The sequence below is a fragment of the Dermacentor silvarum genome, chromosome 8 (assembly GCF_013339745.2).
Source record: "Dermacentor silvarum isolate Dsil-2018 chromosome 8, BIME_Dsil_1.4, whole genome shotgun sequence".
Taxonomy (NCBI): Eukaryota; Metazoa; Arthropoda; class Arachnida; order Ixodida; family Ixodidae; genus Dermacentor; species Dermacentor silvarum.
In genome coordinates this window covers 148,228,663-148,241,307 of record NC_051161.1, presented here as the reverse complement: position 1 = coordinate 148,241,307, position 12,645 = coordinate 148,228,663, and the positions used below count along the sequence as shown (strand labels likewise).

The 12,645-nt window shown below is 50.1% G+C and overlaps 1 protein-coding gene across 2 annotated transcripts in view; it reads left to right on the top strand.

The window, feature by feature from the left end:
* LOC119461761 (glutathione S-transferase Mu 1) overlaps positions 1–12,645 on the top strand; it is a 90,312-nt gene that overhangs the window by 65,357 nt on the left and 12,310 nt on the right. Inside the window, exon 3 of one of the 2 annotated variants that reach the window (XM_049672122.1) lies at positions 711–902. The exons of the other annotated variant lie outside the window; for it this stretch is intronic. Within the exon in view, the coding sequence (XP_049528079.1) occupies positions 711–902 (192 nt within the window). The remainder of the gene's footprint in view (positions 1–710; positions 903–12,645) is intronic. 2 annotated transcript variants of the gene reach the window in all.

The following is a 12,645-nucleotide window of genomic DNA, read 5'->3' as shown; positions in this document are numbered from 1 at the left end:
TGTGCGTAAGAGAGCGGACAGGCGTATCTCAAATATTAGTAGAGTTGAAGTGAAAAATTCGGCATCTTTAACAATTAGTCCTAAGCCGACATAGCTCTAGAATTGCCCTGATATGGTACACCAGTGCCTCGTGTTATCGGTTCTATGCATTCCAACTCTATTTCTTAATGTCAAATAATTCAATGTCATCTTGCGATTAAGAGCAATGACTGCAGTTGGATTGACTGTGCAACACGTAGAGCATATACTAGATTGGTATATACAGTAACAATGCGCGCTAAGGTAAGGGAAACACGACAGAAAGCGGCAAACATTTAAGTGGTGAGGTAAGATCAATAAATGCGTAGCCATTAGATAGAACTGGTTTAAACAGCACGATTTGTACAGAAAGAACGGAAACGTACGACAGAGACCAGCACTTATCTCCATCATTTGTTGTCCCGCTGTGCACACGGATTATGAACTAGCCCGGTCTCACACCATAAACCCCACAGAAGTACCTGGAGACCTCCGCTCCGGCAGGCGCCTTCATCCTCCAGTGGACTAAAAGGTCATAATGCCGATGCATTAATGTGTGTGCTTAGCGTCCAGCTTTCGTTGATAGTTCAGTTTGGTTATATTTTAGCACTTCAAGAATACAACGGAAACTGTTCTCTGATGAACTTTTCTTTTTCTCTTTGTTCCACACATTGTTCTCCTCCGGATCGCAGGCGTCTGACATCGGGTGGGCTGCATTTCGCGTCTGCCACAGTCCTGACTACACTGACGAGAAGCGGGCCCAGTTCCTTGTGGACATCGCCGACAAGCTGCGCCAGGTCGACACGTACCTGGCCAAGCACGGGCCATTCGGCGCTGGGAAGAACGTCACATACGTGGACTTCTTCCTCTATGAGGCTCTCCAGGTACGTGTCTGCAAGATAAGCACCGAGGCTTGAATGAAGATTTACACGGAAAGGAAGCATATCTGATAACTTTGGATCATTATGATGCTTCCCAGTGAATCGGAGATAAATGGCGGGGTTAGGTATAGGAAGGTCTACCGGAAAAGAAACGTTAGCTTTGTTATCGTACGCTGAGGATGGGTTAAAGCGAGAGATAATGAAAAAAAAATGTCGCCGTGGGGCCAAGCCGTCACTAGTATTATTTTAGGACAAGCTTGATGATGTCTTTTACCATGAAGTATTAGCGAAGCCATCATTGTTTTCTTTAACTCCCTCTGCAGTTTGGCCATTATGGACGCCTTTGTTACTGTTTTAGTTTTTATTAGTCATTACAGTTAGCACGACTTAAGTCCTAGGGTCGGTGTGAGCGGTGAATTAACTTTTATACGTAAGTGTCAAATGACCCATCGAGTGAAATACAGCTCCACTAACGTGAAACCTGGGGAGGTGCGAAGCATGCAGTTATGCACCGCTAATGGGCTCATACTACCTTAAGCAATGACTCATAACCCCGGAAACGCGGCGTCCCCATTACAACGATAGGAGAGAAGGGAAATTCTACGCTCGAATGATGAGCGGCAACACAGCCAGCTGTGGAAGAGGACGACGATGAACGCGGGAGCAGGGGCACGAACGCGTGCCGAGCGCGAGCACGAGCTGCTTGATTTGGAAGATGACGACGACGAACGCGGGAGCAGGGGCACGGGCGCGTGCCGAGCGCGAGCACGACCCGCTTGTTTTACCGTGACGACGATGACAGGAGACGCCCACAGCCCGAGAGCATAAAGTGCTTCGCACCTAAAACGAAGAAATCGACCTTTACCTAGAGCGCGAACAACGCAGACGGGACGCAATGAATTAAGACATGAGCGCTGCACAGCGACACGGGCGTCCTTGCTTAGTGTCCAGTCTGGTTTCTTCGCGCTGCAGGTTAAGATTCAATTGTATCGACTCGCCCAACTATCATAGGAAAAATTAAAGCACATGCATGAAAGAAAGCATGGCAGGCTCGCAGCAGTTTGAATAGATCACATGAGCTTGGGAAGCACATTAGCGCCATGATCGCCTTGACGTGTGACGCCCGTGTAAGCCAGAACTCCAGGATGACCTACTCCGAAAGTGGCCGTTCATCTAGGCGAGCCTGCACTGCCGCGAGCGACCTCGACTGCGTGTTTTAGCTAGGCACAAAAGCGATGGTCGCAGTCAACCTAGCGCTATTTAATTACTTTCATTGGTGCGTTAATTTTTTCACACGCACAAGAGGAGTCGGCGCCTCTTCCAGCAGTAATATGATATTAAACTGATATAATTATTTTTCATGAGAGGGTGTGCTGCCGTAATGTCCACGGACTGGACGCATTATGGCGTAGCTAGGACCATACGCGAATGAACTTGAGCAACATGTCGCTGAGTAACGGGTGCACTTATGCTGGTTTCCTTGAGCAAGAAATGGTTGGATTGGCTGACAACACAAAAGCGAAAGCAGAAGTAATTCAGATTGTGATAAGAAGGGGAAGCGAACACGATAATCGTGAAACAATCGGAGCCACCAACGAAAATTGCGGGACCTTAGTTGCATTTTATCTATATCTATGATGATGATAATTTACAGGCATCCCCTTTGAAATAGGGCGGTGACAGATAGCCGGGTAGCCTGCTTGAGTTGATCAGGTGTGCTATTGTCACGTGGCACTGACGGTGAAGAACAGAGTATCAAAACTGTGAATGGCAAAATTGGGCGAATGTGTGCCTAGAAAAACAGGATACACTCAAAGCACAACCATAGTGGCGAACACAGTCGGCGATCGTCGAAATTCTGATCAGCCGGTCAAGCGCGTCGGCTTTTATACATGAGTCGTCGAAGTTCCCAGAGTAATCGCTGATATCCGCGCGTCTTCCATATTGTACTACAAAATTCGCGTCGCGCATACAATCAGATTACACAAGCTTTGGACACAACAGTCAGTGCACAGAACCTTCGATAACATGCCAGTAAGTTTCATTCATGCAGGCGCGTCTTGCGCTCAGCGATAACTTTAATCAGTTAGTGGTTCAAATGCAGCCCCCGAGAAAAGGATACGTAAACGCGTCAATGCCCTCCTCCTCAATAGCATGGTTCCGATGCTGCAAACACGGTCGCAAGAAAATAAAAAACATGCAGTGAATAACAAAGTCCCAGAGTTAGCGCTGGTAGAAGGGCTTAAGGCGTACATGGACGTGAGCGGCACCGTGAGCGGGCCCGCTGTGATTGCCAAATGCCGTCTGGCACGACCGCGTTGTCCAGTGCACGTTGGATGATCTTGTAGGGTCCGAAATAGCGTCGCAAATGTTTCTCGCTAAGTCCCGGTCGACGTATTGGGGTCCAAACTCAAACACGATCGCCAGGCTGGTACTAGACGTAGCGTCGTCAAAGATTGTAGTGTCGGCTGTCGGTCCTCTGCTGGTTCTTTATGCGCAGGCGGGCGTGCTGTCGGGCTTCTTCGGCGTGCTGGAGATTGGCGGCGACGTCGAGATTCTCTTTGTCGATGACGTGCGGCAGCATGGCGTCGAGAGTCGTCATCGGGTTCCTGCCGTCAACCAGCTTAAATGGAGTGATCTGTGTTGTTTCTTGCACCGCCGTGTTATGAGCGAAGGTTAGCTTTGCAGGACGGCATCCCACGTCGTGTGGTCGGCGTACATTGCAAGTATGTCGAAGAGGGTCTTGTTCAGCCGCTCCTTAAGACCATTCGTCTGTGGTTGGTAGGCAGTTGTCCTCCTGTGACTTGTTTAACTGCTGTGGAAGTGCTTTGGTGAGCTCTGCTGTGAAGGACGTTCCTCTGTCGGTGATGAGTGAAGCGGGTTAGGTAGTCCGTCACAACGACGATCCACTTATTTCCGGATGTTGACGTCGGAAAGGGTCCCAACAAATCCGTCCCAATCTGCTGGAAGGGTCGGCAAGGAGGCTCAATCGGCTCTAATAATCCCGCTGGCCTTGTCGGTCGTGCCTTGCGTCGCTGACAGTCTCGGCATGTCTTGACGTAACGGCGACGTCGGCGGGCAGGCGCGGCCACTCATACCTTTCCTGTATCCTCAGTAGCGTCCAGGAGAGTCCCAGGTGCGCAGCGGTCGGATCGTCATGTAGTGCATGCAGTAGTTATGGAAGCAGGGCTGAGTGAACAAGAAGGTAGTTGATTGCGGACTGGTGAAAAGTTCTCCCCTACAAGGACGTCGTTTTGTTACGAAAATGAAGAAAATCCTCGCCTAAATGCCCTAGGGACAACGTCAGTGTTGACTTCCAAATACTCGACGAAGCTCTTTAGCTCCAAGTATGCTCGTTGCTGTTCAGCAAAGTCTTCCGCACCTATTCTTCTTAGGAAGGCATCGTCATCCTCATCGTCTTGAAGTGGCGGGTCAATGGGGGCGCGTGATAGGCAGTCGGCATCAGAGTGTTTCCGTCCCGATTTATAGACGACGGTGATGTCAAACTCCTGCAGTCTCAGACTCCATCGTGCGGGGCGTACTGAAGGGTCCTTTAAATTTGCCAGCCAACACAAGGCATGGTAGTCGCTTACGAGTTTGGAGGGCCAGCCGTATAGGTAAGGACGGAATTTCTTGGTAGTCCAAATGATGGCCAGGCATTCTTTTTCCGTAGCTTCTGCTTTGGCTTCTGCTTTCGACAGCGACCGGCTAGCGTAAGATATGACCCTTTCAAATCCGTCGTTTCTTTGGGCTAGGACTGCATCGACGCCTAGGCTGCTTGCGTCGATGTGGATTTGGGTGTCACCGTCTTTGTTGAAGTTGGCGAGCACTGGTGGTGCCTTCAGGCGCGGTTTAACCTCTTGGAAGGCTTTGGCTTGCGGCGCTTGCCACTTCAAATCGACGCTTGATTTTGTGAGTGGTTAATGGCTCGGCGATGCACGAAAAGTTCTTGACGAAGTGCCTGTAATGGGCAGACAAACCAAGGAGTCTGCGCACTCCCTTCTTGTTGGTGGGCTGTGGGAAGTTAACGATGGCAGATATCTTCTGCAGATCAGGGCGGACTCCAGATTTGCTGATGACGTGGCCCAGGAACAGAAGCTCGTCGTAAGCGAAATGGCATTTTTCCGGCTTTAAAGTGAGCCCTGATGACTTGATGGTCTTTAGTATACTGTCGCAAGCCGCCTAAGGTGATCGTCGAAATTCCCGGCGAGGACATCATCTGAGCAGACCGAGACAGGTCTGCCACTTCAACCCTGCCAACACCGTCTCCATCACGCGCTGGAACGTTGCAGGCACCAAACACAGATCGAATGGTATGACCTTGAACTCCGAGGCCGTCCGGCAAAATGAAAGCGCTGTTTCCGCAATCCCTCTCGTCGACTTCTGTATGCCAGTACGAAGTTTTGAGATCCATCGAAGAGAAGTATTTAGCGTTGCAGAGCCGTCGACGATCATTGACGCAGAAACGTCGGCTTCCGTCCTTTCTCTTCCCCAAGACTATAGGAGATATCACGGGCTTTTCGACGGTTAGATGATGTCGTCGCCCCGCATTTCGTCGATTTGTTGGCCGATAGCTTCACGTTCTCGCGTCGAAATTCTGTGAGGGCTCTGGCGGAGTGGTCGAGCGCATTCTTCGGTTATTATGATATGTTTTGCAACTTGTGTTTGTTGAATATTCGATGACGTCGAAAAGCAGTCTTTGTATTGTCGGAGACATTGAGCCATTGCTGCTTAATCATTGGGAGACTTGGATTTATGTCGAAGTGTGGTTCGGAGACTATGTTCGTCGAGGTAAAGGCGGCAGGATCCGAGAGGACAAATTCATTGCTGGTTTCCACAATTTCCTCCATGCATCATATCGTCGTGCCCTTGTTGGTGTGTGAACTCCTGGCTGATGTTTGTCAGCATCACTTGCGCTTTCCCTCCGTGCAGTCGAGCGATCCCTCTTGCTGCGCAACTTTCGCGGTCGAGCAGTAGACGTTGGTCGCCATTGATGATGCTTTCAACGTATGCGGGTGTTTCTGTGCCGACGGAAATGACAATGCTGGAGCGAAGCGGGATGCTGACTTGATCTTCGAGCACACTCAAGGCATAGCGACTGCGAGAGCTCTCCGACGATTTCACTTGATCTTCGGATAGCGTTATTCAAGCTAAGGTTGTAATTCCTCAGTCATGTTGCCATCGGTACAGCTGTCGTACGCGAGAACTCCACAGCTGCGTGCCGGCGCCGGCGCTTGACAGGTTCTCCTCCTCACCGCAGCTGGCGGTTGGAAACCCTCCTTACCCACACCTGGCGCCTACGCCCGCACCGTTTATCATCAGTGCAAGGCGATTTGGCTATCGTTGGGCTGCGCTTGGTTCGTTCCGCCGAAGAGGAGGTAGCCTTCAAAGAACGACAACGGGAGCGGGCCCGTGAATGAGCGCAAGCTCGCCGAGGAAATCTTAGTTTCGGCAAGCCGAAGCGGAAGTGAAACACCAACGCCGGACCTGTGAACGAGTTTCACAAGGGGAAGCAGAAGCGAAACAACAAACCTAATGCCCAAACGTTGACCAACCACAACCCAACATTTCACAAGGGAGGGGTTTACGACTTCACAGGACAAGCTTCCCCCCCCCCCCCTGTTACCGGTAGGGGAGGGGTTTTGAATTTTTTACTTCGACTTCAGGTAGATGATTGCGCCGCGTTGATTCAGGAAGTTCATGCCGAGACTGACGTCTCAAGAACACTGTTGGAGGATAACGAAGGTAGCAGGGTAGGTCCGGTCATGACCGGTAATTCTTGCTGTGCAGATTCCAGTCGGCGTTATTAGGAGTACTCCAGCGGTCCGAACTTGAGGACCTTCCTATGCAGTCTAAACTTTCTTCAACTGGGCAGCGATGGGTCCACTCACGACGAAGTAGTCGGCTCCTGTGTCGACTAAAGCGGTGACTGCGTGGCCGTCGAGAAGCACGTCGAGGTCGGTGGTTCTTTGTTTTGCGTTGCAGCTTGGTCTTGGCGTTGGATAAAGGCTGCGTCTTGCTGACCGGTGGCTGGTACGTCGCGTCGTCAGGGCTTCTTTTGTCGGCGTATTTTTTGCATGGTGGCGTCTCGTTTATTTGGCGTCGAGATAGCCTTTTCGGTGTATTCGTTGGCGGCGGAGGATCTTCGTCAGTTCCACGAACAGCAACCGCACTTGCATAGGTTGCTGCTCTTAGTTTTCGGGATATTTTCTTGCAGACTGGCCCCAGGCTGGGATAGTGTAAGGTCAGCGTCGGGGCAGCACGTATCCGGTGAACGGAATGGTCATGGAGGGCTCCACTGAGTGGCGGCGAGGTAGTCGGCGATATAACATGGCCGTTCACCTTGCTGTGGGCACGGTGCATGGACGGCGAACCCTCGCAGTCCCAAGTCGCGGAATGGGCATCGGCGGTAGACATGGCCGGGTTCCCCGCAATGAAAGCAGAGCGAGTGGTGGTCGGGGGCACGGGAAATGTCCGTCTTCCTTGGGTAGCTGTGCTGGGCGACGGGCTGGCGGCGGCGGCGGTGAACGACGGAATTGCAGCGTTACGGGCCCTTTGCGCGGTCGCGGAAGCGGACCTTGACGGCGGGCGATGGAGGCGTAGGTAATCGCTGCCGGCTGGGGTTGCGGCAATCCCGGAACTTCTGATAGTTCCGGTGACCGCGCAAGCTCTTCGCTACTATGTCAGCAATCGAGGTCTCCTGGGGCGGCGACTTTGGGCACAACTTCTGCAGCTCGTCCTGTACGACCTCACTGGTCGTCTCGCGCAGATCATCGGCGCCTAGCGCTTGAGTTTCGGCGTAGTTGACAGCACACGGCGATTGTATTGCCTGGCGCGCATTTCAAGCATCTTCTCGATCGTTGTGATCTTCAAAACAAAGTCTGCGACAGTCTTGGACGGGTTGCGTATCAATCCGGTGAATAGTTGTTCTTTCACACCCCGCATCAAGAACCGAACTTTCCTTTCTTCGGACATGTCAAGGCCGGCGTGGCGGAATAGGCGATTCATCGCCTCCAGAAAGATCGCGATGATCTCGTTCGGCAGCTGCATGTGGGTTTGCAGTAGAGCTTGGGCTCGCTCCTTGCGCAGGACTCTCGGGAAGGCCGGCAGGAAGCTGTTGCGGAACAGGTCCCATGTAGTCGGGGTCGATTTTTGGTTTTCAAACGACGTCCTTGTGGTGGTGGCGAAAAACTTTTATTGATCGTACAAAAAGTACAAGGAGGTATGCTCGGAAAGACCCTGAAGAGGCCGCCCCTTACAAACACTAGGTACAATCCGTAGTACGGGACCCCACTGGTGTCCTTCTATGGCGAAGTACACATGCCACAGCTTGTCGTTGGAGTTCCAGTTGTTGAATGCAGCGACCCTTTCGTATGTTTCCAGCGAGTTATATGGATCTTCATACAATGATCCACGGAAGGTCGGTGACTCCCTGGGCTGTTGCAGCAGGATGGGGGACGCTAGGGCTACCATTGGTTTTGTTGAGTTGGCGACGATATTCTTGGTTGTCTCAGGTAGAAGCCGTGTTCCGGGGGCAAGTGTTCTAGCCTGCGGCTTACTCGATGGTCTGGGACAACGTTGGTGTTGTCTTCGCGGTCGGGGCTTCGATCGCAGCTTGTCAGGGGCGTCCATACATGAACGCAAGGCTAATCCACCAGATGTCACGTGGTAGTGACGGTCAAGAACACACTCAGAAAACTGTGAATTGCAAAATTATCTCTTTATCGGGCGAACCTGTGCCCAGGAAAACAGGCTACATTCACAGCACAGCGATAGCGGCGAACACTGTCGGCGATCATCGAAAATCTGATCGGCCGGTCAGGCACGTCGGCTTTTATACATGAGTCACCGAAGTTTCCAGAGTGATCGCTGGTGCCCGCGTGTCTTCAAGAAAGTAATACACAATTCACGTCGCGCGTACAATCATATTACACAAGTTTCTGTAACAGACAACGGATAGAACCATCAATAACGTTCCAGTAAGTTCCGATCAGGCAGGTGCGTCCTGCGCTCAGCGATAACTTTATGTTGTTAGTGGGTGAAATAAAGTCCCCGAGACAAGAAAAAGTACACGTGTCATTATACGTGCTTTTCATTGCAGCGTTTTTGTATATATTTGCCTAATCTTTTTATTCATATAGCAATTATGTGGACACTCTAGGTGAAATTCCACCTCCGCCGTCGTCGTCGCCGGGCGCCGCGGCGCCCGCCTGCGCGGCTCTATCCTGAAAGCCATCTGCCGCGGAGGCAGAATCCGCCCTTCACTGTGCTTTCGCGGCTAAGATCGCGTTGATGCGAGCGCTGGCACGAAGCTCAATTCGCTCGCTACTGCTGCTGCGCTGACTCACTCCAATGTATTAACAGCCAGTTTCCGCGGTCATTGAGTGAGATTCGTTCATGTTTGCTGGTGGGCGCGTGACACCATGCTTTTTAATTTACTATGCCAATGTTTACAAACTTATACGGCCGATAAATCTACTATCTTTACTTCGTATAGCTGTGCACTGATTTGCTATCACAATCGATGCTTCGCCTTTCGGGCGAAACTGCGACTTTTTTCTCTTCCTTAAAACTTCTTTATCTACCTTGTAACACTACTATGCCTGTAACGGATACGGTCGTATCAATGTCTTCTACGCCTTTTAAATGCGAAGCATTTCTTGGCGAACATTTGCTTCTTTGACAGTATCTATCTATCTATCTATCTATCTACCCATCTATCTAGCCGCCTACGACTTCGTGCTCTCATGGTCGTTTCTTTAACTTGGTATGTACCAAAACTGGCATACTATGACAAGAGTATATGACGAACATAAGTGATATGTCATGACATGCGTGTCATGTAGGTCATGAAATAGCCGCCTATGTCTTGGTGCTCTCGTGGTTGTTTCGTTAACTAGGTAGGTACCAAAATTGGTATAGTATGACAGGAGTGTGTGACGAACATAAGTCATAGATCATGACATAAATGTCATGACATGCGTCTCATGTATGTCATGACAATGACCCAGCGAAAAAGATTAACACTCAAAAACCTCTGAAATGGGTTTGGACGTGGTTACTAAGGGATGGAAACACTAAACCATGATGATAGAAGTCATAGTCACTAGCATAACTTAGCAAAAATGACAATGAATCAGCAAAAGAAGTATACCACTCAAAAACCACTGAAATGGGGTCGGACGGCGTACTAAGGGAAGAAAACACTAAAGGATGCTGTAGAAGTCAGTCATGAGTATGACTCAGCAAAATGACAATGACTCAGCCAAAAAAGATTAACACTCAAAAACCACTGGAATAGGTTCGGACGTGGGCACTAAGTGGAGGAAACACTAAATGATGATGGTAGAACTCAGTCATCAGCATGACTCAGCAAAAATCAGATTGACTCATCGAAAAAATATTTACTCAAAAATCGCTGGAATGGGTTCGGATGGGGTACGAGGTGAAGAAAAAGGCAAAGGTTGTTGGTCGAAGTCATAGTCATGACCATGACTGAGCAAAAATGACAATGACTCAGCGAAAAAACATTAACACTCGGAAACACTAAAATGTGTGCGGACGTGGGTCTTAAGTGAAGGAAACACTAAAGTATGGTGGTAGAAATCATAGTCACGAGTATGATTAAGGCTTTCGCCCTAAGGTCTCTTAGGTGTAGCTAAAGAAACTCCCGAGGACTCATGACATGAATGTCATGACATGCGTGTCACGCAAGTCATGAAAGAGCCGCCTACGTCTTGGTGCTCTCATGGTGGTTTCGTTAACTTGGTAGGCTCCCCGCACACTGCTTCGCATAACATCGGCAGATGCCTCAGGGCGTGGGATCTGCCGGCTTTTTCTTTTTTCACCAATACTCCAAAGGTCTCTTGCTTCTCTCAACTCCCAAAATCCAACAAATCGCAGCAAAGATGTATATCGGTGAAACGTATCGGATTTTACGGTTATCTATTTCGGCGCTTTACCGTAACAAGGCCAGTGTTTGTTGTACGTTAATAGACAGATTTAGTTAAACTTTGGCGTAATAGCGGTGTTAAGACAAATGTCGTTACCGTTCCGCAAATGAGCCTTGCAGAAAGCGAGTTTTAGTATAGCGTGATAACGTACTTTACGAGCGGGACGCTGTTCCATTACGCTTTGAATTTCGCATACATAGTGCACCTAAGTGCACGCCAAGCTTCGTGTGTGCGTCCGGAAATTGCGAGAGGCAGTGGAAGGGAAGCTGGGAGGGCGTTGTATTTGCGCTTTCCATTTGCTACCAACGATGTGAATTATGCAAAAGCAACGCCAAATTCTGTTCGAAGCGGGCGGCCGGGACCGCCGCCATGTTTTACGTAGGCTACGTAAACCGCGCAAAGACTGTGACGTTATATCTTAGAAATAGCATGTGCACGCTAAACGCAATGGGTCGATTATCGTTCTGCGCATGCGCATTTCGATTCCGCTAAGCCTGCTATTACGCTAAACACGCTAAATTAAAGCTAATGCTCACACATAGTTTCAACACAGCTGGATAGAAAGAGTGCGCTAAGCCCCATTTACAACCATCTCTCCCGCCCTGGCAGGCTAAAGGGAAGGCGCTCAATCGGATTGTATAATACGTGTGTGCTATGTCACGGAAACGCGCACGTTTACAATATCGCAGCAGTGTGCGCACATAACGGCCTGGCAGTTGTCGGCGTTGCAACGACTTCACTATGTGTCACACGTCTACACACAAAATTTTCAACGTTCAGTGCTGCAATCTCTGCCCGGCGGTGCACTGCAACCAATTTGGCCTAGAAACTTTTGCGACCTACGGTGCACGATAGGTAGTAAGGAGCACTATAACAGCATTCAAGTATAGTACAGTACTGGGATACAACACTTTTCACAATATTTTATGTAGTTTCTTATTACAAACAAAAAGGTCCGTTGAGTGATAGCGAGGCATGGCATGGCACTCGAGCTCCTGGCACGGCGTTCTAATACACGGAGGCGACATGGCACGACGGAACGAGCGAGGCAAGTGCTGCTACACGGCAGACATAGCTCCCAGGCACATACCAGGCGTGTCACAACGCTGGCTCGATAAGGAACGCCACGCTACCAGCGTCACACCTCGATGGTGCGCGAGATAAGCCTAACGAAAATCGGCGGCGTACCGCCCAGTAAAACGATTGTATACAGTTAGATTGACGCTTACCATCGCTTATTCAGCTAAGACCACTGGACACAGCTCCTCAGCAATAAAGCTGATGTGTGTGCGCGTAAACCTCGTGCCATCAGCGGAAGCCAGAACGCTGCCCTGTGTTCCCTTGCCCGAGTGTAGACGTAGATCCTTGGGCTATACTGGCATGCCCGAGTGAGCGGAGCGGGGTGTGTCCAATTGGCTTCGTCGTTTTGGCAACCAAGCTCACTGCGGGTCTGCGAAGATCTTCTGTCCTTCCACGCGCTGACCAGGCGTGCGCCAAGGATACAGCACGGCGGCGCGAACGTGCCACGAGAGTCCGTATAATTGTGATCGCAATAAAAGCTGACAGGTCGGCCTTAAGTCATCGTGCATATCAGAAGCAGCCTAATTTCTCCTCTACGACCAGGACCTCTCCCAGCGATCTCCACTACCTTTCTCTTGCGCTAGGTGACCTAACTTTAATGCGTAAGCATTCTTTGCCGAGTACCCCAGCCCCGTCACGCGAAGCATGTATAATGGCTTGTATCTGCACCAAAATGCGTAATTTGTGAATTCAAGACATTTAATTGCGATAAT